The sequence below is a fragment of the Cucurbita pepo genome, chromosome 5 (genome assembly GCF_057944985.1).
Source record: "Cucurbita pepo subsp. pepo isolate OVF chromosome 5, ASM5794498v1, whole genome shotgun sequence".
Lineage (NCBI taxonomy): Eukaryota > Viridiplantae > Streptophyta > Magnoliopsida > Cucurbitales > Cucurbitaceae > Cucurbita > Cucurbita pepo.
Window position 1 is genome coordinate 14,705,245 of NC_141802.1, and position 25,415 is coordinate 14,730,659.

General features: G+C 36.0%; 4 protein-coding genes across 4 annotated transcripts; 2 read left to right on the forward strand and 2 right to left on the reverse strand.

Moving 5' to 3' along the window:
• Positions 1 to 260: 260 nt before the first annotated feature.
• LOC111796089 (putative inactive receptor kinase At5g58300) lies at positions 261 to 4,652 on the reverse strand. The gene is made up of 4 exons (XM_023678779.2): positions 4,411 to 4,652; positions 4,107 to 4,326; positions 2,082 to 3,404; positions 261 to 1,271 (listed from the first exon to the last, which is right to left on the reverse strand). The coding sequence occupies exons 3-4, from the start codon at positions 3,325 to 3,327 to the stop codon at positions 649 to 651; spliced, it is 1,869 nt and encodes a 622-aa protein (XP_023534547.2). The 5' UTR covers positions 3,328 to 3,404; positions 4,107 to 4,326; positions 4,411 to 4,652; the 3' UTR covers positions 261 to 648.
• A 1,957-nt stretch (positions 4,653 to 6,609) lies between these two features.
• Positions 6,610 to 10,304, reverse strand: RPT3 (regulatory particle triple-A ATPase 3). The gene is made up of 6 exons (XM_023678004.2): positions 9,745 to 10,304; positions 8,787 to 9,017; positions 8,352 to 8,510; positions 8,008 to 8,160; positions 7,695 to 7,778; positions 6,610 to 7,083 (listed from the first exon to the last, which is right to left on the reverse strand). Exons 1-6 carry the CDS (start codon positions 10,237 to 10,239, stop codon positions 6,949 to 6,951), a joined length of 1,257 nt encoding a protein of 418 aa, XP_023533772.1. The 5' UTR covers positions 10,240 to 10,304; the 3' UTR covers positions 6,610 to 6,948.
• Positions 10,305 to 21,032: 10,728 nt separating this feature from the next.
• Positions 21,033 to 23,888, forward strand: LOC111795542 (trans-cinnamate 4-monooxygenase). The gene is made up of 3 exons (XM_023678028.2): positions 21,033 to 21,883; positions 21,973 to 22,106; positions 23,191 to 23,888. Exons 1-3 carry the CDS (start codon positions 21,099 to 21,101, stop codon positions 23,787 to 23,789), a joined length of 1,518 nt encoding a protein of 505 aa, XP_023533796.1. The 5' UTR covers positions 21,033 to 21,098; the 3' UTR covers positions 23,790 to 23,888.
• A 1,244-nt stretch (positions 23,889 to 25,132) lies between these two features.
• Positions 25,133 to 25,415, forward strand: LOC111795082 (protein RALF-like 10). The gene has a single exon (XM_023677322.2). It carries the CDS (start codon positions 25,179 to 25,181, stop codon positions 25,377 to 25,379), a length of 201 nt encoding a protein of 66 aa, XP_023533090.2. The 5' UTR covers positions 25,133 to 25,178; the 3' UTR covers positions 25,380 to 25,415.

Sequence of the window (25,415 nt, forward strand, 5' to 3'; positions counted from 1 at the left end):
TATATCTGTATATGTATATTCTTAATTTCCATATTTTGTCTTTTAAATATATTTCGAAAAGTAAATAATAATAATAATTATTATTATTATTATTATTATTATTTAAAAATACGAAAATTAACCCCATTTTTAGTGGGAGTAAACAAAATATCTAAATTTTTATATTCTAGAAAATGAATATTAAAAAATATTGGAAAAAATTAAAATTCCTTTAAAAAAAAATTATATTTATACTGGACAGTACCAATTAGGGAGGAGAGTGAAACACGAACATAGTTATTTATACCCCATTTCACTTTCTCGAGAAGACAGGATAAGAACATAACTTCAAATGAGTTACGTGCTAGAGGTTTAAACCTAGAGTGGTGCTACGAAGATATTGAAGAAGGCTATGTCTGTGAGCTCACTACGATACCCAAACCGAACCAATTAGGTTAAAAAAAATAACCCAACTCAACCCTAATGATTCAAGTTTGGTCTAGTCTGATCTTCGAAGTTTCGAATTCAATGTACACCCCTAGCATGACAAAAGAGGTTAAAATATCTCTAATTAAACTAAGAATTAGATACACTCTACAAACTTAGCTCCTAATTTGGACAATTCCTTCTAAAATAATGAAAATAAACACAATCTCTGAATCAAAGAATTCATGGGGTCTGCACATTTGAGTCCTTGGATTTGTTCTCTTCGGAGGACGGCCGGTTCTCCGAGTCGGATTGCCGTATTTCTTCGATCATTCTAACGACTTCGTCCATGTTCGGTCTCATGTCGGGCAGCTTGGCTACACAAGTCATTGCTATTTGCAACATCTGCACCATTTCTTCTTCAATATTCTGGTACCTCATTAGCTCTACATCGAAAACCTCAGCTGTCCATTCCTCCCTCACGACCGATTGGACCCAGCGAGGAAGATCGACCATTTCGTCACGACCAGGTGATTGGAGGGGAGCTTTTCCAGTTAGCATTTCGAGAAGAAGAACACCAAAGCTGTAAACATCTGACTTGTGAGTGTGTTTACGAGCTTCGATCACCTCGGGTGCACGATAACCTGCAGTTCGAGAAGTTGGGACATTCATAAGAGGGGTAAGGCCAAAGTCAGAGACAGAAGCATTGAGATCTCGGTTTAGGAGAATATTTGAGGCCTTGATGTTTCCATGGGTGAACTTTGGACCACCCATTGTATGAATATGAGCAATGCCCTTTGCTGCTGTAAGAGCAATTTTGAGTCTTGTGTCCCAGTCAACTGGTGTTCTTTCCCCTCCTCTGTTTCCTGCAATACACAGTACATAGCTAACATGAGATTATATGAACCTTGCTCGTTTTGCTCTCCCTCCCCAACCGATGTGGGATCTCACAATCTATCCTCTTTTGGCGCTCAACGTCCTCGCTAGCACACCGTCCGGTATCTGGCTCTGATACCATTTGTAACAGCCCAAGCCCACCGTTAGTATATATTGTCCTCTATCTATGGGTTTTTCCTTTCAGACTTTCCCTCAAGGTTTTTAAAACGCGTCTATTAGGTAGAGGTTTCCACATCTTGGTGAAGAATGATTTGTCCCCCTCTCCAACCGATGTGGGATCTCACAATCCACCCCCTTCGGGGCCCAGCGTCCTTACTGGCACACCGCCCAATGTCCACTCCCTTTGGGCTCAACATCCTTACTGGCCACCTCCCGATGTCTGGCTCTAATGCCATTTGTAACAACCCAAGTCCACTGCGAGCAGGTATTACTCTCTTTGGACTTTCCCTTTCGAGCTTCCCCTAAGATTTTTAAAACGCGTCTACTAGGGAGAGGTTTCCACACCCTTATAAAGAATGTTTTGTTCCTCTCCCCAACCGACGTGGGATCTAACTTTTATGACCACCTCCCATTGTTTCCAAGCCGAAAACAACCCACGAGTCGTACTACCACAACTTTCCTCTTAGTCCACAATTTTTGTTTACGATAATTTGTCTAAAGGGATGTTCCACGAGTCGTACTTATGCACAACGCTTTAAGTCGGTATTAAACTAAAACCATTTTGTCACAGAGAATGATACAGTAGATAACTAAACAGAAGAGAAGTAAAGAACACATACCATGCAAAAGTGACGACAAGCTGCCTCCAGGGACATAATCATAAACAAGGAGCTTTTCATCCTTCGAGTAATAATATGCTCGGAGTGGCATGACGTTCGGGTGCTGCCCCACCCTGCCGACCGTGTCCATCTGTTGTTCAAACTCCCTCTTCCCGACCACCACTTCCTTCAATCTTTTCACCACAACAGTGGTAGGTTCCTCCAAGACAGCTTTATAAGCTGTTCCATAGCTGCCCTTTCCAAGCACTTCAGCTGAAGCCCTTAACAGGTCTTCAAGATCAAAGTTAAATGAACAACCTTCAAAGAACACCAGCTTGTTTTTCTCAGCCTCCTGCACGCCACTTCCGAACTCCTCTTTCGGTTTATCGCTTCTCCCACCACCAGAAACTTTCCCCTTTATCATGCCACTGCCTTCGCCGTCCTTTCTCTTTAAACAGCACACGATCACGAAAACAACTACAAGGAACAGAACCAAAAATCCACCAACTGCAATAGCTATGATAACTCCCATCTTCAGTCTTTTCTGCTTTGGAGAAATGGCAGGTGCTGGAGATAGGTCTATGGAGCAAGATTTTAGAGGCAATCCACATAATAAAGGATTTCCAATGAAGGATGAGTCCGGGAATGTCCTAAAAAAAGTCGGTATTGAACCATTAAGATGGTTATAGCTTACATCGAAATGCTTGAGCTTAGGGAGGTTGATATCTGGTATAGAACCAGAAAGATTGTTGTTCCCGAGGTTCAATCCAATTAGCCGTGTCAAATTCTGGATAGTTTTCGAAATCGTTCCTTCGAGTGAATTGAATGATAGATCCAATACATTGAGTGTTGGTGAAAAGGATGAAGGGAAGTCACCAGAGAAGTTATTATGCTGGAGATAAAGATATTGGAGAGAAGGAAGTGAGGTAATATCGAACGGTATTTTTCCGCTAAGGAGGTTGGAACGAAGACTGAGAATCTTAAGACCATCGAGTTTCCCTAGAGTGTTAGGAGGAATTGAACCAATTAGTCCAATCCCAGGAAGTCGGAGGGTAAGCACACGGGTTCCATCTGCATTGCAAGTAATGCCAACCCAAGTAGTGCATACTGATGAACTATCGTTCCAGTTAAGGTTCCGACGATGTGGAACAGACGATACGAAGTCGAGAAGAGCCTGCTTGTCTGAGTTCAGGTCAGCAATGGCATGGTGAAGTAGATTAACAATAATCAAAACGAGAGAAAGCACTGATGCTGAACACAGCTTCATTTGGAATTACTTAACACAGGAATAACTACAAAAGTGACAACCACAATCCGTTCGTTCGTTCGGGCCCTGCTGTTTACCTGCCACGAATTTGGAAACGAGAAGTGATGTCGATTTTCAAGGTTTTGAAAGGAAAGAAACCCGGAAGAAATTATTCACAGTCACAATGGAAACATCAGACACAAAGAGTAAAGAATTTATACAACATCATGTGCTACTAAAATGGAAACTCAACAACCGAGCTGAATTCATACTTCATAACTTTAACAAACAAAGGCTTAAATCTCGACAGTGACCATCTTTCGAACATCGAACCAGAAGCATCTCGGTACTCGTACCGAGAACTAGGAGTATGAGTTGGTATGGATTTCACTAATAAGTTTATCAAGTTAAGAACTCAACGTCACCATCTTCCTAAACAATGAGTGTGTGAGTGTAGCCAAACCCCAAAAGTTCAAGAAATCCTTTCAGAACAAATTTCAAGTCACAAAATAAGGAAGAACAACAACATTTTTGACCAAATGACAAGGAAATTGTGATTTAGAACATGGATAACTCCATGGTTAACAAGAACACAAAACAGGGTTCAATCATTTTCAGGTTTAATAAGCTTGGAAGAAGAATAAGACTACACAAATCCGGTGAATGTAAGCCAGAAAATTAGCTCGAAGTGTAATCTGAGCTCACAAACAAACAATTCCAACAAAACATCAACCGAAATAGAAGCATATTTCCAACAAGAACACAGATCTGTCAACTAAAAAACAGGGGAAGTGAAGAACCTCAAAACGAAGAAAGCGACACCCAAGAACCCTCCGACGCCGTCACCGGAAGAACCAGCCACCGGTAAAAAGAGGTACAAAGAAGCTTAAGAGAAGTTCTCCATGGCCGCCGGAGAGCACTTACAGTAAAAAGCAGAGCCGAAGCTTCACATCCCGCCGGAATGAAAGGATCTGAGAAACGAAGCTTTAAAGCGAAATTTGGGGCAAGAAATCGATAGAACTGCAAATGCAAAGAGAAAATCAAAACGGATTTGCAAAATAAAGAGAAAATAAGGATTAGAAAAGTGAGAGCACTGAGATTCACCAAAAGAAAGAGGAATTTGTGTCGCTTTTAGAAGAACAGTGAGGGGAAAAACGAAGAAAAACCCACGGTGGTGATTCTGAATTCATGCAATAAATTGAGGAGTTCAACTAATTGAATCGGCAGCTCAGGCCGTTTAGAGTACGTTGTTGTTCATCGTTCTTCGATGAACCCATCCACGTTCTCATGCTTTCGTTTGCAGCTACTCTAAAATTACAGTCTCACCATCAATGCCACCGCTCCATGGTCGTTTCCACTTTAAATTCTAATTTTTTTTTTTTTTTTTTAATTACAATACAAAATAATAATTTTTAAAATAGAAAAGCTTTTTTTCTTTACTTAAAAAAATGTTAAAGTATGTTAATAATTATGTGGTTGGTGCTAAGGAATTTTGAGAAAGATTCCCACATAAATAAAATAATTGAATATTTTTAATTGGTTTATACAGAAAATAATTATTTCCAATTATTTTGGCTCATAAAATTTAGTATAAAAACATTTAAAATTTAAAATTAATTATTATTTTTCTTGAAAATATTTTAAAATTTAGGTTTATATTCAAATATTTTTTACAAGAAATGTTCTTCTAATCCGTGGGGTTGAAACCCTATGGAGGGCACCTCGAATGAGGTGAGAAGTCCCTGTTAACTAAATTAGATCGAGGATAGAAATTACATTCTCTATCACCGACTTCGGTCCCTATTCAATCCTTACAGCATCATGTTGAACATTATATCTTATTTATCGTTATAAAATATTATTCGAGTTATTAGAATGTTTTACATTATTTAATAAAAACTATATATATATCCAGAATGACCTTAGATTGGTTCTGTCTTGATTTGGTTTGAGTTGACTTTGACCTTCCCATCGAGTATTAAGGTTTGATATTGTCCTCCTTTGGTATAATCACTATGACTTACCCACTCCTTGGGTTGGTTTTCTCAAGGTTGAGCCCGAGATGGGCTCTTCCGTTACCTTTTTGCTCATCCTTGATGTTAGTAAAAAAGTTTCTTGATAGAAAACTCTCGGTTTCCACAACAATTCTCATGGTAACGTTGTCTCCTAATACATAAATCTAGGTAAAGAGAATGCACGTGATTCAAGGGTGAGTGTAGTTTAAGGAGAAGAAGGTAGATTTCAAAATAAAGAAAATTGCAAGTGGTGATAGGTGGTTAAATGCAAATGCACGTTATTTCCCAACTAATATGTAAAAAAAAAAGTACTTCAAGCATGGAACCCAAACAAACAAATATAACGGAAATTTTAACTAAATAATCGTGGTATTTGTGTTTGGATTTATTATAAGTGTCCAAATATAGTAAGGAAGATAAGAATCTTTTTTTTTTTTTGAGGTGGAAGATTCCTTTTCCATTTATAATTATTGAATTAAATTATAAAAAAAAAAATTGTTTTTACTCTCTCATCCTAATTATTAAAACTTTTAGATTTCTATAAATATGCAGAATAAATTTCTCAAATAGGCCGAATAAATTTAAAGAAAATGGCTATTTGGAGGGTAGATATATGATTTATGTTCATACACATACATTAATAATAAAAAAAAGAAAAAAAAACTTTTTTTCTAAAATTTAAAAACATTAAATGCTAATTTTAAAATTACATAGATATTTTTGAAACAGGTGCTTTTGATTTGATTCCTATACTAACTATTGGAGTATTTTTTTAACTTTTAAAAATAGTCTAAAGGTATTTTTTTTTTTAAAAAAAAAAATTAAAAATTTCAATGAAAAATTGAAAAAAAAAAAAAAAAATTAAAGGTTATTTAAATAAATAAGTTGAGTAGTAATTAAAAAGAAAAAAGGTAAAAGCAAAAGTAACACTCTAATCTCGCCGCAGTGAATGGCCAGTCCACTTGGCATCTAAAGGATTTTACCGAGTCCAGGCCAACATTTTGTCCTTCTATAATTATTCTAATTTTTGGTAATCACATCAGAATTTGGAGGCTGTAAAAAACGTCAAAGAACAATGATTATCACCTTTTTCACTCCCTACGTTGAATCATGCCTTCCGTTTCCAAATTCAATGCGTCTTCCAAACTTTTCTTCCCTTCACCCTCCTCCTGGATGATCTCTAAAAAACAACACGATTGTGATTGTTGTTGTGATTGTTGGCTTACATACAAACAACATTCTACCCTAAACTATCTTCAAATTACCAATAACTTACACACACATTCACTCACATTAATACCAGTTTATAATAATCATCACCCAAACTCCAAGCCCTCAAATCCTTCCACAGTGTGGTTGTTGTTCTATTTGCTGGGTGCTTAAACATCATCATCCTTCTCAATGCTTGGGGATAGGATACATTAGAGCAGTCTCCATTAAGAACAAACAAATCTAGTTTGAGCAAGAGAAGCATTCTAAATGACGCTAAAATAGAGAGTACAGGGCAAGGAGTCACAGGTTGATACAAGGAGAATACCAACCCTTATCTATGCCATCATCTCCAGGTGAAGGAAAGCAATCTGTAATTATGATCATCATACCCAGATTTCACTTCCACCTCTGAGGATCATTTGTAGAATTCAAAGTCGGTATCAGGCTTCTTCACGTTGGTTCTGTATCCCTTCTCGAAATCCTTCGGGAGTATCACATATCTGTTCTTACGAACCGCGTGCATCCCAGCTTCTTGACAGATGGCGGCGATCTGCAGTTGGCCATCACAACTATTGATTAATGTTGAACTCCATAAAGAAGAGGGGAAAATGATACACAAAATTTGTTTTTGTAATCTAATTCAACACTAGATGCCAACTAAATGCTCCTACATGATAGGAAGACTGTAACAGCATTTTTAACAATTAAGGAGCATGGACCTTTCTAAATCTCTTTACTTAACTAATCCCAGAAAGCCACGAACAATGTCTCTCTCTGGCCTACGCTCCATTCCCATATTTTACTCCAGTTAACAACCCCACACCCTATTTTCTCAGAATCTAATTCTAAAAGTGGCGTGGAGGTGGAGGATTATATGCTGCAAGGTAATGAGACTGAAGAAGTAAACCAGAAGAATGAATCAAACGCAGTGTTTTATCATCTAATGGTACACTATGCACTTCAAAAAACAAGGTTCTTCAGGCTTCAATGATATCAAAAATGAGTTCGAAAGGATATGGGACAAAAAATAAAATAGAATAACAGGAAGAAAAGAGAATAAATTAGATAACTTTTCAGTATTGAGATGTTCAAAAGAAGACTTCTACTATAATTACTAAGCTAAACACATTTACTGCACAAAACGACATTTCAATTACGAACCTCAGCAGCACTGATTTTGTCCGGGCGAGAAACATAATCCTCTAGATCCACTTCATCACTCAAGTTCATTTTTGCGGTACAAACCTACATAGAACCATAGAGAATTTATAAACTAAAATTGACAGGTAGACAGCAGTCAAATGCAAATCTCACAGCATGCATAGCCAAAACTAAAGATGTCTAATATTAGTTCTGCCATCCGGAAGGGTGAGAGCTGAAGAGAGACATATTATAAATACAACAAGAAGCCACTCCTGCAGTACTACAGGAGAAACAATATAGAGCTTAAAATAAAATATTTTGCAAGATTTACCTGAAATACCAGCCTCTTTTGTCTGCGATCAGGTAAAGGGAATTCTATCTTCCTGTCAAGTCTTCCAGGACGTAGGAGTGCAGGATCCAATGTGTCAGCCCTATTCGTTGCCATGATGACCTTAACATTCACTGTCTGGTCGAACCCATCCATCTACCAAAATTAAAATTAAGTTGAAAACTAAATGAATCAGTAATCATCAGAAAATTATTCATTACTACTAATATAACGCTTAAAAATCCCACTCCTAATTAATTTCAGGAAATAGCAACCAGTATCCACATAAGAGAATCACAGCATCAATAACCTTGTGAAATGGGATCCACATTTTATGCATATCGTACCTGATTCAAAAGCTCCATGAGAATACGCTGCACTTCTCTATCTGCTCCTGTTTGAGCATCAAAACGGGCTGTTGCTATGGCATCAACCTCATCAATAAAGATAATTGCAGGGGCATTTTCCTTAGCAAGGCGGAAAACATCACGAACCATTCTTGGGCCCTGAAATTGAATAGAAAGAGCATAAAACTGAATCTCGAAAAGATCTCCAACAAAAATTGAACTTGAAAAACCCGTCAGTTTCACTCTGTCTAACATTATTAGAAATTGAGATTAAGAACACATCTCATGTAAAATCAATGGCTAGTTTCCTACAAACAACCAATATTGAATTGGTAGTTCATGTAAAAGAACGTCTCACAAACTTAGTTGTAGTATAAGTTGGAAAATGAACAAGTATTGAAATTATAAAAGATAAATAGGAAACTCCAAACATACCTCACCCAAATACTTCTGAACAAATTCAGAACCAACAACTCTGATAAAGGCAGCAGTTGTATGATTAGCAACAGCCTTAGCAAGCATGGTTTTACCAGTTCCAGGGGGACCATAAAGCAAAACACCTCGAGGAGGATCAATACCAATTTGTTTGTACAGTTCATGGTGAGTAAGAGGTAACTCCACTGCTTCACGAATCTCTTGCTTTTGGATATCACATCCACCAATATCCTAAAAATGATTAAGAAGAAACCAGTAAGCAATTTTTCGAACTCCCTTCGTTTTCATAAACCTTCCTTAAGGGAAACATGATACAAGGAAGAATTAATATCAAGTCAGAAGAAATAAATAGAGTCTAAACAGCTAATCAAAGTAGGCAACCTCACACGCATGTCAAAATACTCGAGAGTAAATAAGGTGAACCTTGGCAAAAAGTTAAGGCTATCAAACTGTGTTTTATGCAGAAAATGCGTTCAATTAGGACATTTTAAAACTACCAAGAAGTATTTTTCTTTTGGGAGTATCTCAGAACAGATTAACACGAAAAAAATGTTCAACTAGTAGTTCAATCAAAATCCACACATTTAAACCCAAGGGAAAGACACTACAAAAAGAAACCCTCAAAACCTTTCGAAATCATAAAAATGTGACATTAATCTTTCGGGAAATGCTAATTTTCGATTAAAACGAAAAAAACAATACGCATTATGAAATTTCATAGAACTATTCTGTCGAACGATCACCAACTATTTAGAAGAACAATCTAACCCTCTTTCAATTTGCGATTACGATCAAGATGGTATCCAAATTTATAAAGAGTTCCAACTCAAAATAACAAGACTGGATTCCACTTAAACCCTAATTCTATTATAACAAACGGAGAAATACAAGAACGCCGAAAGCAACATCATTATGCAAATTCGAACAATTTACGAAAACAAAATAATGTAAAACTCACATTATAGGTCACGTCAGGCTTCTCCGACTGGCTGAGCAGAGATATACTAGAGTCGGCCTCAGGAGGCAATACGTCGACCAACGCATTAGAGTGACGGTGCAAAGCTACGGAGGCCGAGGGTTTAAGAAGTTCGCGATTAATAGTGCTGAGAATCCTGACATAATAATTGGAACCAGTTGTGGATCCAACAATCCCATTATTCTGATCGACCATTTCCATGAATTGACCGATTACCAAAGGCACCGACTGTATCCTTTTAACCTCTTCCTGTGCTCGTAGAAGCTCGCGCTTCAAGTTCTTCTGTTCATCCTTCACATATTCCTCTTGAATGTCGATGAACTCCAACTGCCGCTGCAGCGATTTCAGACGGCTGTAAAGGTCATCCTCGTCGGAGGACTGTTCCGCCAGGCCTTGGAGTTCAGATCTCATCGATGGGAACGATGCCGGTGGCTCCAGTGAGGATTTGGGATCAAGAACCATAGCTGCGGCAGCCATTCTGGTTTTGCGATTCTTCCTTCTCCAGGCAAGAAAGCAGAAGACAGGACGATGAGAAACTAGAGTATCGCGCAAGAAATTCTCTGATTTATAATCTTGTTCGAGAATCTCACTGAAAACGGTGTCGTTTCACGACCTGGCTTTTTTGAGTCGGTCGAGATAGGGAGGCCCAGTTTGAATCCATAGGCCCATTTATCTATATTGTTATTTGGGCCATTTAGAGGCAGAGCGGCCCAGTAATGACGGTTCGGTTCAGTGATATTTCCGAAGTACAAAATATACGCATGATCTATTTTACGTTAAATTTTGTATTTTGTCTAATATAATTTCAATAATATATTTCAACTTTAAAAATAATAATAATAATCATTATTTATTATTATTATTATTATTATTGGTTATAAAAATAATAATAATATACTTCACACTCTTATAAAAATGTATCATTCTCCTTTTCGACCGATGTGAGATCTCACATAAAGTATAAAACTAAAATATTTTTATAGCGAGGTTCGGGAAAATCACTGCTTAAATCTTGTCTAATTAAAAAAGCATAGAATTTAGTTTCTATAATTTATTGGAATTAGTTGTAACGACCCTAAATTTCCACTTACCTAGAGTCGCTACTGTCATCATCATCTAAACTCGTCCGTTGAATTAAACATAACTTTCACCTTAAAACACAGTCATGGACTTACGTGTTTTGAGAACACCTTTAAATACACAACAAATGTAACGTTTCAGATTTTCCATTTTTGCCTTATTTGGTTGATTTTTATTTTTATTTCTATATAACAAGATATTATGTTATGCATTTATTCTCGCCAGAAAATGTGCAATTTTCAACCAGTAAGTTATTACCTAAAAATAAAATAAATAATTAAATGTAATCCCCCGAAAATAGAAGGATTCATGCTAGACTTTTATTACCTAATAGAAACATTCCTATTTGTCCGAGTTTCCTTATCCTAAAAACCCTTGAATGCAAATGTCTTCATATTATTTTTATATTCCTATGCCCAACCTTTTACCTCCCTTGAAAAGGATTTTCTCTCCAAACGTTCCTCCGGAACGTTGGGGTTGCTCTTCGGAGGAAGAATCGAGTAGAAGTAAGGCATTGATTTGGGATCATTGTGTCAAAGAAGGTTGACCGTCGGAAATCGGTGTTGAGGACGTTGTGGGATTGTCGGCGCGTCGCCGCAATCGGGGAGGCGGAAACTAGAGTTTCGTCGCTTGTCGGGTAAGGAAGGCAAGGTTTTTGGAATAGGGTCGAGCCGCAGACGCACACCCAGCAGCTCCGGCAGCTTCGCACGCGTACACAGTGCGGGTCGGCTCGCACGTGGACGAAATCGGCTCGGTTCCGTCAATTCCCGCAACTCGACTTGACGGCTTAGTTGGCCGGCTCGGCAACTAGGCTTAGCGGCAAGGTATCACTATAATATATCGATTTCAAGGTTTTTGGCCCTTCCGAAACTGTTTCTGCCCTTAGTTTTACCATCTGAGGTTAGTATGGTTCCTAAACGTTAAAGACAGATTAGGTCGGGGGTTTATTTTGATAAATAGCATGAGGTTTAGCTAGGGTATGTTATGAAAGGTTTCTAAGTTTTTATGTGGTTATCATAGGACGTATTTAACCGCAGGGATTAGCTCGCTGTGAGTGACTTCAACCAAGACCATCAAGGTAAGTGACCTTACTGTTGGAGTTAGCTTACTACGTGTTGTATGATGGTGCGTGCCCTGTGGCCCCTGCATGCACCATATTTATGTGATATGATTATGTGATGTATAGATTGTGTTGACCGTAGATTGTGTATGTTATGTGATATATGAATTATGTTGACTGTTGACTGTTTATGTTATGTGAAGTTATGAATGAGATGTTAGTATTATATGTTATGAATATGTTGATCGATGCCATAGATACACGTAGAATTATCGAGTCATGTCATGAGATGTTTATGCAATTGGAATGTACTTTCATGTTATGTAGTATGCCATGTAATGTAGGTCATGTGAGATGTCATGTAATGTAGGTCATGTGAGATGCCATGTAATGTAAGAAACGTATATGCGATGTTAGTACTGCTTATGTAATGCCATGTTAGATATGTTAAGGGACCTCATGCATATATGTATGTCACGTGCATCGGGATTCTTCCCCTTTATGTTACAAAGGAATGAAATACGATATTTATGTGCGCCATGATATCATGCGGACCCTTTTCTGTTCTGTGGTGTCCGACGATGTGTAACACGTTGTGCCCGACCAAGCCAGGCTCAGGGGGTATGTATACGAGCCCGCCTGGTGGGTTCATGTACGCGTACATGGGCCATGTGTGAAGGAGTACCACACATCCAACCCTACCCGGAATAGAAAAACGCCCAAGGCTATGAAAAGTTTATGAAAAGTTAGGTCCCGATGTTGCATGTGTTTGCATTCCTAACCCCAACAGTGGGGTGACTTACTGAGTATTTATAAAATACTCAAGCCACGTGCTACCTATATTTTTCAGGTAAAGGCAAGGCGCCAATGTACGGTTGACGGTGGAGCTGAGGACACGATGGAAGTTGGAGAGGGGATATCTTGTTGGACTCTTTTAAGTTATAGCATTTAGTATTGCTTTATTTAGATTCATTTTTTTAAATTCAATTATGGAAGGTTTATTTTTGGAGATAGGTTGTTTTGGATTTATAAATGTTGATGGAGGACTTTGTTTTGTTTCCAAGATTATTTATGATGAGCTTCCGCGTAATGAATTATGTATGCATGGGTGACGTCACAAATTAGGTTAAAGAAAATTAGAGGCGTTACAACAAAATACTAAAGAAAATAAATAAACCTTTCAATTAACATCATATTCTAGCCTAAGTCTAAGAAAATAGATGTGACAACCCTATGTATGTGTCATGGTCTCAAGTCAGCCGTATAGGGATGCCTTGCCTTTACCTGAAAAGAAATAGCAAATAGCTTGAGTATTTTAAGAAATACTTGGCCATTATTGGGGTCAGAGAATGCAAACACATGCAACTCATGATCTAGGAACCTATCATTTAAAAACCATCATAGGGGTGGCCTTCAGTCTCGGACAAATTGGATGTGTAGTACTTCCCTACACACGACCGACACGTGCGAGTGTGAATCCCTATGGCGCTCGTACACCCCTTGGACCCTCTCTGGTCAAGCTAATCTGTAGCGACGTCTAGAGGTCAGTGAAACCCCGTAGTGTCATGCTCCCCATGAACAATCTCATCATCATACTGTGCGCGTCCACACTTATCATCATAAATGGGGAAATATTCTGATGTATATGAACACACAAAATGCATGAGATATCTATAGTTTTCATCTTTAAGACACAACCCTATACACCGTTCACACATTACTCTAAGTAACATGCACACATTGACCTTCATACATTCATCATCATTCGTTTAATTAGGGTTATGTCTTTAAAAACCTGTCGTCATAATGCATCGTGACATTTAATACATGCACAACATCTTAATATGGAACATCATCATATGAATTCATTTCATCTTATTATTATGCATCATCATCATCATGTGGACATCATGTACAACATAACATCATCACCTCACTATCTAACATCATCATATAAAATTATCACATCATCATCTAACGTCATCACGACATCACATAACATTATCAATCATCATATGACATCATCATCTAACGTCATCACGACATCACATAATATTATCAATCATCATATAACATCATCGCATCATTATCTAACGTTATCAAGTCATCATATTACATCATCACATAATCATACAACATTAACACATCATCATCTAACGCCATCACGTCATCATATAACGTCATCACATCATCATATAACATAAAACATAAATGACACATGCAAGGGTCACTGTACACATGTCGTCATACATAAGACAAGTCTTCCGACTGAGCCGACAGTAAGGTGATCGCTTGTGGATGTATATAATAAAATGATGTAAAATTCACAAGAATAAGTGTAAGTATACACTATCACAAGTAGCAAGTAATAAGTAAATTATCGATTCCACAAGGAACCTATCTTTTTTTGTTAATTTTATCGGAAATTAAGTTTTTGAGTAACATTCAAATGGGTGTTGGAGATTTTAACTATTTAAACAAAACTAAAACAGAGTGACACTGCTGTCGAAAAACAGAAAATGATGAGAAAATCAACTATAATGAGGAAGGTTCGGCTAAGAGAACTTATTGAGTTTTGCGGTAGATTTTAGTTCCTTTTAATAGATTCTCAAGCTCACTCCCGAGGGTCATGAATGGTGATTATTTCCATAATCGTTGTAATTTCTATTAACAAGGCTCTAGGAGAAGAATTATTCCTAACCCTTCTATTACACTTCAAGTCTCCTTGCTATGGAACTAGATTATTAAAGAGGATTTCATTGCTCCCTCTTTTCTCTCGAGAAGAGAACAACTATGTATGTAAAGTAGCTAATTAAACATACATGTAAATCATTAACAACAACTCTTTAATAAACTAAAATCATACCGTCAACATACTTAAACTATATAAAACTCTCCCGCCTCCCCTATTAAGTTTAGCTCTCCATACAAGCTGAATTAAACAGAGGAATCCGCATCTTCATCATGTAAAATTGATGGAATAAGGAAAGAGAATAAGGAAATAGAGAGTTATCCCGATTTGTTGACGTTCGTCAATGGAAGTTCCCTTCTCTTGAGCTCTCACGTCCACCTCTTTGCCCTAATCAATCCTTGTTGGTTTCCTTTTCCTTCTACTGTCAACCGCTGCTGGATTAGGATTTTCTTCTTCTTCTCTGGTTTCACAGCAGTTCACTGCAGCAGAGGTTGTTGCTGTGTAATTCAATTTTCTCCCAAAAATGTGGCTCCCCTCCTCTTGGTCTTCATTGTCCTTTTATATTGAGCATGGGTTCCCCTTTAGGGCGGAAAAGGAATAAGTTGTCCACATAGGATGTTACTCATTGGTTAATCAATGACCCAACTTTACGACTGCTGATGTGGATTTAAAATTTCCATCTCATCCCCCATTTATTTCCTGATTTGCTACTCCCTCCTAGTTCAGCATAAATGTCTGAAATTTTACCACATAACTCAATTAAATGTACAATTAAGATCGATTTATGCCAAATCATATTTTTTTCATGTTGGACCACAATAAACGATTTCATGCTCACTAAGTGGAATAAATGAGGTAAATAATGAGAAAATTGTGAATAAAAGTGCCATGTTAAATACAAAAAGACTTGATATAACTCTACCTTTAGAAAGTTATCATAAGACCACTTATCTATTAGAATGTCACGACGAGTGCAAGTCAAGTACCTTAGCCAACCCATTAGACTTTTGAAATAAGTGGGGTTCACCCGCTTCCCTTCACCTTCCTTTGTTAATCTAAGACCGCACTCAACAAGTGTATCTTTCGGCTGGCAGTCTTCAACAGCAAATTTCTCTAAGATCTCCTTGGCATACTTATACTGAGAAAGAAAAATCCCAGTGTCACCAATTTATCTTTACTTAGACTCCGATTTTTGTCTTTTGTATCCAAGTCAACCTATGTAGATCCATGCCATCAATTTCAAGTTCAAGTCCCTGTATTATACCATGTTTCATCTATATATATATATATATATATATATATATTTATTTATTTATTAAAAATTTCATTTTCTATTATTACTATGGTTTATAAATCAATAAAATATTATTAATACTTTTCTTAAAAATAAGCTATTTTGTTGCTTAAATTAAGCAGATATTAAAATCAATTTCCTAATGTTACATTTTTGTTGTACTAATACTTCTCTATTCTTAAAAATGACACGACATTTTTGTTTTCTTTATTATTCTTGTTGTTCTGTTATTGTATAACTGTTACATAATGGTTGGTATTTTTCAATTTTGTCTCTATTATTTAAATAATTTTTAATTTAATCTCTTATATATTTATTACCGTCCGTTAATAATATTTTTATTCTCTCTAAAATTACGTATTCCATGACAAAATAAGTTTATTATTAATGAAGATTGAAGCATAAGAATTTAAATTGAAAATTTTAAATTTCAAAAGAAAAAAACATTTGAATTATTCAAATTAGGGTATATAAAGAACGGGATGACTCGAAAAATCTAGTAAATATAATCTAACAGGTACAGTTTAGTGGGTCGGGTTAATTATAAATGAAAATTTTATAGACTTTAAAATTAGATTGAATTAAATTAAATTGAACCGAATTTATTGTTAATTTTAAAATATATATATTTTTATTTAGGTTACATACTTACATTTATTATTATTTTCCAATTACTTTAAAAAATCATTTTTAACTATTTATAATATATATTTTTTTTCACAATATATACTGAGAAATAAATCTTAATAAATAGATAAATAAATAAATATTTTACAAACTAATAAATAAAAATTTAAATAAATGACCTAAACAACCCGAGGTTCCTTATTAAATGTTGTTTAGATTAAAAAAAATTACAATCCGAATCGTTGAATCATAGTCTAAAAAATGTCGAAACCAAACGCAACTTAAACCATATTATTATTCCTTAATTATCACAAACAAATAATAGTAACTTTACATTAAAATACACGAAATAAACACACTCCATTTATTTATTTGTTTGTGATTTTGTCACCATTAATAATAATAATTATTATACGATAAAATTGAGGCCAAAACGGGAATGATGACGGATAAAACCATGTTGTTTGGGACTTGAATTGCGCCGCCGCCGCTGGTGGTGGTGGGCACATCCTTGTATGAAAAGCCTGCACATTTTGGGGTTGTAAAATAGTATAGAGAGAGTAAGAGAGCGGTACGGAAGATTGGTCATTAGGGTCGAGTACCTGTTGAATTGGAGCATCGTTCATTGAGGAAGCTACGAAGGGTCCGTGTATCGAAGTTATTAGCGAACCAGAAGTCCCTCTTCACGTCGTCGATGCAGTCTAGCACGTCCATCGTGTGCTCCAAACACCCTCCTCTACAGTAACCTCTCATGTCTTCTTCAGCCACCTCTATCGTTATGTTCAGCCATATTTGTTGCTGCTCTGTGCACGCTATTGATTTCTATACACCCCGAGGTCACCATCTCATTAAACTCGAACAAGACTTCGTTTTCAAGAGTCTCTATCTTTACTCTAGAATTCAATTTCATCGGCATAAAAAATGGGGTAGTTTGTTGAGGATTACTGTGACGAGTAGTCTCGTATTAACTAATTAAGAGTAAGATGAAATACTTCAAGTCTACCGTTAACCAATATTGTCGTCTTTGAGCTTTCTCTCAAGATTTTAAAACGTGTCTGTTAAGGAGAGGTTTCCACGTTTTATCCACATACTTATAACGAGGTGAGGAGAGACATTCACACCCTTATAAGAAATGTTTTGACCTTTCACTTCTGAGCTTAGTGTCTACTAAGTTTCACACTCTTATAAGGAATGTTTCGTTTTTCTCGTATCAGGAACCGAGAATCATATATTCAACTTTTTACTTTTTAAAATAAAATAAAAAAAATACAAATTTAAAAGTGGAAAAATAAATTAGGAAAAGGTTTACATTGAACATGCACTCGACGGCGCTCCTCCACGCCTGAAATGGGCTCAGATTATCATTTCGCCGTGGCTCCGTCATATCTAATTTCGCCACCAAAATAAATAAATAAATAAATAAATAATAATCATAAAATAAAAAATAAAAAAAGAAAAATTACTTTCGGCATTTGCAGACGAGGAAATCGCGAGGAAAACAAGAAGGCAAGCAAAGGAGGCGAAACGGAGGTTATTGAAGAAATGGAAATCCATTTTTGTGTTGAGAAGCTTCTGGATTTGGGAGTGCCGAGAACCGGAAGAACCAGTAAAAGGTATTAATACGGCGATTCTTAGAACACTACTCCTAATTTTTTAGTATAAAGTTGAGGTTTAATTTAGAGAATATACTCGACGAGGACGATGAATTAGTTAACAAGACCATTTAATTTCTTCGGAAAAAACTAGGAGGATGATTTTTCGATTTTAACGATAAAACATTTTAATTTTTTGGACCATTGTGTCTGAATTTACATTTTAAATATCTTTCTTTTTCGTTCCCGTCTCTATGGTTTGGCCTAATCCCAAATCCGTTGCATCAGCATAGGCTTCATTTTTTTATACTATGTTTTGGTCAATAAAAGTCCTCTGTCTCACGTCATGAATAGAGTTGACACACTTGATCCAATAATCGATGAGCTCACTTATAGAAGTTAACTTGATTGAGCTGACCCAATAAGGATACGACCCTTCACCCCTTAAGTCAAGGTGGGCACTTTGAAATACGAGCCAATCTTAAAGAGAATCCAAGAGTCGAGCGTGTCAAGTAGCCAGAAATCTTAACCACCTACCTCTATAAACTAGAACGAAAGACATGTTACACCGCCTTGCCCTGATTTTTTCAAAGCTAGATGAAAATCTAAATATGACTAATATCAAATATGTCGTGTCAATCACGTCACTAATCCATCGCCCGAGTACTTGCTATTGCAGATGAAATAGAGGACAAAAGCAAACAAAATTGGGGCATGGGGCACGAAAACGTTGAACGAACGTTACGAAAGGATGAAAATTTTATTTTAATTAAATAAACCTTTTGACCCACTACATATTGGATAGCTTATTAAAATCTTTACTTTCAGGTATTTATTGTAAAATAGCTTCATTTTTCTAAAGGAAATAAATAAATAATAAATACCACTAATTGTCTTGGGTAAGTTACCTTTCAATCCCAACCACTCCATTTTATTTTCTGATTAAAAAAAAAATAATAATTAAAATATTTAAGTATTATTTTTCCTTATTTTTCAGATTTATTGAATTTAATTTTTTGTGGCTCGTATATTTTTTTATTGAAATATGTATAATAATATAAAATTTGTAATAAAAAATACATTTTTTAAATTAAAATTTTCATATATATCTAAATACAGTAAATATATATTTTTTTATTAAATCATAATTACATCCTAACTTGTTTAATATATTTATTAAAAAATAAACTTTATTTTTAATTTTTATTTCATATTGTGGGTTGGTTGGTGGCACTGGCAGGAGTATGACGTGGACATACCAAGTGGACAACTGAAAAGTAAAGATAACGGAGCGAGAGCAAACGCCGTGAAACACAAGTAATTGAAAACTGGTGTGGGACGACATGGGGATTCGATGGGGTTTGGTCGTAAATGGCTGTGACGGCGTCACTTTTAACGGAGTAGGTGAGCACAATAATTTGGAACATAAAGTGGTCGTCCCTCTACCCCCACTAATTCCATTTGTTCATACGGTTATTGTTAATTTATATTTTATTTTATTTTTATTTTAGTCTCTTAATTAATTAAATAATTTTCTGACTGAATATCACGTGACTAAAAAAATATTAATTTATTTTAAGTTCCAATTTCCAACGTAATTATTTTCTTAATGTTTAAATATTAAATAATTTTAAAAGGAAAATTAATTTTTTTTAAATTACGTACAAGAAATTTGGAAATGGAGAGACAAGCGAGTTGACACGTACCAACCCCCGTTCTCACAATTAATTAATTAATAATAATAATTATTATTATTATTTGAATAAATAAATAAAAAAAAAGTCGCATTTCTTACGAAATAAAAGTCAAGGAACCCATTTCGGACTTCTCCAGCATTTCATCCGTCAAATACATAACGCCTCCAAACGGCTAGTCAAACCATACCCGTTGACTTTTTTTTTCTTGTTTTTCATATTGATTTATTAATTTCAATGTTTTTTTGTTTTATATATAAATAAATTCCATAATTTTTTAGTTTGAATTCCCTCCAACAATATGTGATTTATTTTTATTTTTATTAAATTTTCTATAAAGTTTGGTGAGATTTAACCAAATCCAGTATTAGTCAAATGAAATAATATACTTTCCTTTTATCTCCTTTTAAAATTATAATTAATTAATCATTATACCATTCCGTACACCATTTTAATTTATTACTTTTATCACGATCAAACGTTCATTCGATTTATATTTTCGTTGCCACTTGTCAAAGTACCTCGACCACGAGGCTTGGTCGAAGGAACCATTCGTATAAAATTTTAGAAATTAAAAGTGTATAAATATAATTTTTATATAATAAAAAAATAGTCATATATTGAATTATGAATTAATATTAGCTACGGTAAAATACAATAAAATTACCCTGAAGAAGAAAAATTATCGAATGCGGGCGTTACCAACCATGTGTATCTACAACCGAGACCATAACAAATGTGAGCCGGAAGATGGTAAAAGAAGAAGACGTGGCATGATCTTGGAAATTATGGGAAAAAGAAATCTGATGTCGGCAACAGGGGATAATGGCTGGTATGGGGCGCATTATCGCACCAACCCTCCTCACCTAACCTTCTCCGCGACAAATTAAGAAATTTATTCTCTGTCCGTCTTAAATAATCTCTCTTTTTTTAGTAATAATATTAATTATTTATAATTATGTCCTAATTATTTTTAAATGCGAAGTTTAAATGAATTAAATTATAAATAAAAAAATTATCCTTCTATAGTTCAATTTTTAAGAATTATATTAAAATATATATTATCGCATTACAAATTAAAAAATATAATTTTGTTAAGGTCGTTAACGCCGTTAGATCTAACGGCTGAGAGCTACTCTCCCTCAAACTTCGCCATAAGTCTTACCTAACTCGTACCGTCAGACATCGCCGTCTTCCCCAGCGATTGAATTGAATATGCTTATAAAACCCCCAATGCTCTCTCAACCACTCTCATCAACCATCCACTAAACTTTCATTTCAATCAATCCTCTCCGCCATGGATCTCCTCCTCCTGGAGAAGACTCTAGTCGGTCTCTTCGTCGCGGTGGTTCTCGCCATCGCCATTTCCAAACTTCGAGGCAAGCGGTTCAAGCTTCCGCCAGGGCCATTGCCGGTGCCGATCTTTGGTAACTGGCTCCAGGTCGGCGATGACTTGAATCACCGAAATCTGACGGATCTCGCCAAGAAATTTGGAGATATCTTCTTGCTTCGGATGGGACAGAGGAACCTCGTGGTGGTCTCCTCGCCGGAACTGGCTAAGGAGGTGCTCCATACTCAGGGAGTCGAATTTGGATCTAGAACCAGAAACGTTGTCTTCGATATCTTCACTGGAAAAGGTCAGGATATGGTTTTCACTGTCTATGGTGAGCACTGGAGGAAAATGAGACGGATAATGACGGTTCCGTTTTTCACTAACAAAGTGGTACAACAATACCGTTACGGATGGGAGTACGAGGCCGCAAGCGTTGTGGAGGACGTGAAGAAGAATCCAGAATCGGCGACGAGTGGAATCGTTCTCCGGAGGCGGTTACAGCTAATGATGTACAACAATATGTACAGGATTATGTTCGATAGAAGATTTGAGAGTGAGGACGATCCTCTGTTTCAGAAACTTAGGGCTCTGAACGGAGAGAGGAGCCGATTGGCGCAGAGCTTCGATTACAACTATGGCGATTTCATCCCGATTTTGAGGCCATTCTTGAGAGGTTATCTCAAAATCTGCAAGGAAGTTAAGGAAACAAGGCTCAAACTATTCAAGGACTATTTCGTCGAGGAGAGGAAGTGAGTTCAGAATCAACTCTAAATCGAAATCAAATTTATCTGTCTGTGTTGTTAAATTTTTTTTACTGAAAATCATGAACTACGAACAGGAAATTGGCGAACACAAAGAGCACATCAAACGAGGGATTGAAATGTGCAATTGATCACATATTGGATGCTCAACAGAAAGGAGAAATCAACGAAGACAATGTCCTTTACATTGTTGAGAACATCAATGTTGCAGGTACGTTTAAAAGTCTTACCCCTTTCTCTGCGTCTAGTTGTTGCTCACCAATCTTAGGCTACCACGATACATTCAGTTGAAATATTTAGTAAATCTTAAGTAAACAAACTTAATAGTCACCGAACTTGTTAATTTTCTTTGATCAAATTGTATAGTTGAGATATATAATTCAACTCAAAATTTTTAGGTTTGAATTCAAATTTACATATTGAACTAGCAACAAATTTTGTTTTAATCTAACAGGTATTATAACTTCATAAAGGTTAGGTCTAACTTTTAAATTTGTTTTCATTAACTCTAATCTATTCAGTCTCCATAGTTGAAAATCCAGTGACTAAGTAAAGGATCCACTAGAAATTTATTAAACTTTAGGAACTAATTAATTACAAAATTTTAAATTCAAAGATTAGTCATTTAAACTAACAAGATCATACAAAGATCAGGAGGAGAAATTGAAGAAACCTACCAATTTTATTTAAACTTAAATAGATAAAAAATAAAAATTGGCCTTGTCGTGTCTACAGTATTATTGTCTTTTGCAATTACATCTAAGGTCTCTTGCTCGTGAAAGTACTGCTACATAATTGGGCCTTCTAGCTACTGTCCAAATAATAATCAAATAAAATAAATAGTAAAAACAATAAAACAAATCACACACTTAGGTGGACGTATCCGTTTGTGTATCTGTAAACATGATTTGATTGATAGAACATACTTAGTTTCATTTTTCATCTTTCATTCTTTTTAATTTTTTTTTCTTTTTTCCATTTCATGAATCTTTTTGTAATTAATATGGACAATATTAGTAAGAACTAAATCCACTATTTTAAAGTAAGACAGAAGAGAAAGCTAATTGCGCCTAGTAATTATTTTTGGCTTCGTATGGGAAGACAGGACGAATGGGCCATTTCTAGACATTTTGTCCTGTTAGGCGCTGTGTTTTTCAATGCATAAGAAGCCATTGCATTTTTCCATTTAAACCGTATAATATGTACTTTTTATTATTGGAAAGTTGTGTTTTGATTTATATCCAAGATAAGAAATTGATAGTTGGAATAACGTTGTTATTGATTTGGATTTACAGCTATCGAAACAACATTATGGTCCATTGAATGGGGCATTGCGGAGTTGGTAAACCACCCTGAAATTCAAAGGAAGTTGAGGAATGAGCTTGACACTGTACTTGGAGTTGATGTCCCGATCACTGAGCCCGACACCCACAAGCTGCCTTACCTGCAGGCTGTGATCAAGGAAACTCTCCGTCTTCGGATGGCCATCCCATTGCTTGTGCCGCATATGAACCTCCATGATGCGAAGCTTGGGGGTTACGACATTCCAGCTGAGAGCAAGATCTTAGTGAATGCCTGGTGGCTAGCCAACAACCCCGCCAACTGGAAGGACCCTGAAGTGTTCCGCCCTGAGAGGTTCTTGGAGGAGGAGTCGAAGGTTGAGGCCAACGGCAACGACTTCCGATACCTTCCCTTTGGCGTTGGTAGAAGAAGTTGCCCTGGCATCATCTTGGCTCTGCCTATCCTTGGCATTACAATTGGACGTTTGATTCAAAACTTCGAGCTGCTTCCTCCTCCTGGACACTCCAAGTTGGACACCTCAGAGAAAGGCGGCCAATTCAGCTTGCACATTTTGAAGCACTCCACCATTGTTGCCAAGCCAAGAGTGTTCTAGGCTTAAGCTTCAAATGTTTCTTGTTTTTACGCCCTCTTCAAATTACGTGTGTTGTATACACTTGGGGAAGATTTTGAATGTTCAAATGCTTTATTTTTATATCTTTTTCTTTCTCTAATAAATTTAAACTTCTTATATCAAATTTTCCACTAATCTTTAATGTTTAAATCCTTAATATTGACTAATTAACTAAAAAATCGTGCCTATGTAAGTAAATATAACTATTTTAGTAGATATGAAATTTTTTTGGTAAACCAAAAGTAAAGTGGAATATATGTTAAATTACAAGTTTAGTCTAAGTCTCTTGGCTTTTTACTTTCGTGTAAAAATGACTAATAGGTCTCTAACGTTGAATGAGTTATTTCCAAGTTTCTACATACGCGTACGGTATCTATTTCTTAAAGAGTATATTAATCAAGACTTTGGGAGGCATTCCATCCTAAATCACGACCTAGCCAACCTAACATTCTCACCCTAGACTTAAGTTGATCCTAATGCTTATTCTTTATAGAGAGGAATTAATGTTTCAGTTAACCATGCATGCAGTCACACATTCTCTACAGGGCGATAACGTCGATCAAGCACTAAAAGTGTAGATACACAAATATCCCATCTACCGTCGTAGTGTAATGACGTACTAGTAGTAGCAAAGCACAATATGACATATAGAGTACAGTCCAGAAATGTCTAGGTCTAGGTTATTCCAAACTAGCAACTTAGGATTTATTTAACTAGTATGTATACATAACCAAATGAATTCTACAAATATTGCTTCCTAAATTTTCGTTTTTGTTTGCCTCCGTGAGTATGATTACTAGCCCGAAAAGTCCCAAAAAAATTCTAGAAAGTGGGTAGAGGAACCTAATTCAAAAAAAAAAAAAAAAAAAAAGATTAGTAAAGATCCACTCATATGCTTCTCATGCGTCAGAGGGGTTCATACGCATGCGTACTGTCACGGTCCTACTTTTTCAACCATGTGGCGTTGTGATCTTGACAAGCTCACGACCACTCCACATATATATATATATATATATTTTGTCTGACTTTATGACTTCGTCGGACTTTAGTTTTCTTCGCCAACCAGACGAAGCTTTTGGGATATAAATATTAACTACAAACAAAGAATTAAACAATTACAAGAGAAAAAAAGAGACAAAATTAAAACTAATTAGTTCCTTTTTGGGTAATTAGAATGTGTATTATTTTTAGAATAATTTTTACATTAAACTTAAAAGGAAGAAAACTATCTTTAACCATCTACCTATTTTAAGTAAATTTCAATCATTATGAAACTTATAAATAAGAGAGGAAAACAAAAGAAAAAAAAAAAAACACCAAAAAGCAATAAAAAAAAATATAAAAAGAGTTTTGTGACGTGAAATAAAGAAGATGAGGTCGTGGTTGATATGTTTAGTCTTAATTGGCATGTTCGTGGTGAGCCAAGAAGTGGCCTCAGAGACCAAGTTTCTTAAATTTCCTGATCCTTGCCAACAACCTAACCCACCTCCCGGTTGTTCTGTTGGAAATGCAGTACCGGCTAATCCTTACCGTCGAGGCTGCTCTAAAATCACACATTGTCGTGGAGGATGATGTCAATCAATTTCAAGAACTAATTTTCTATAAACA

What these genes read in the sequence shown, in the direction of transcription:
- LOC111796089 (XM_023678779.2), bottom strand. Translation starts at nt 3,327, where the DNA reads ATGAAGCTGTGTTCAGCATCAGTGCTTTCTCTCGTTTTGATTATTGTT. An exon ending in CTTGTCGTCACTTTTGCATG is followed by an intron (nt 1,272 to 2,081) that starts GTATGTGTTCTT and finishes TGTGTATTGCAG; the next exon opens with GAAACAGAGGAGGGGAAAGA.
- RPT3 (XM_023678004.2), bottom strand. Translation starts at nt 10,239, where the DNA reads ATGGCTGCCGCAGCTATGGTTCTTGATCCCAAATCCTCACTGGAGCCA. An exon ending in TTCAGAAGTATTTGGGTGAG is followed by an intron (nt 8,511 to 8,786) that starts GTATGTTTGGAG and finishes ATTCAATTTCAG; the next exon opens with GGCCCAAGAATGGTTCGTGA. An exon ending in TCATGGAGCTTTTGAATCAG is followed by an intron (nt 8,161 to 8,351) that starts GTACGATATGCA and finishes TAATTTTGGTAG; the next exon opens with ATGGATGGGTTCGACCAGAC.
- LOC111795542 (XM_023678028.2), top strand. Translation starts at nt 21,099, where the DNA reads ATGGATCTCCTCCTCCTGGAGAAGACTCTAGTCGGTCTCTTCGTCGCG. An exon ending in TATTTCGTCGAGGAGAGGAA is followed by an intron (nt 21,884 to 21,972) that starts GTGAGTTCAGAA and finishes AACTACGAACAG; the next exon opens with GAAATTGGCGAACACAAAGA. An exon ending in TGAGAACATCAATGTTGCAG is followed by an intron (nt 22,107 to 23,190) that starts GTACGTTTAAAA and finishes TTGGATTTACAG; the next exon opens with CTATCGAAACAACATTATGG.
- LOC111795082 (XM_023677322.2), top strand. Translation starts at nt 25,179, where the DNA reads ATGAGGTCGTGGTTGATATGTTTAGTCTTAATTGGCATGTTCGTGGTG.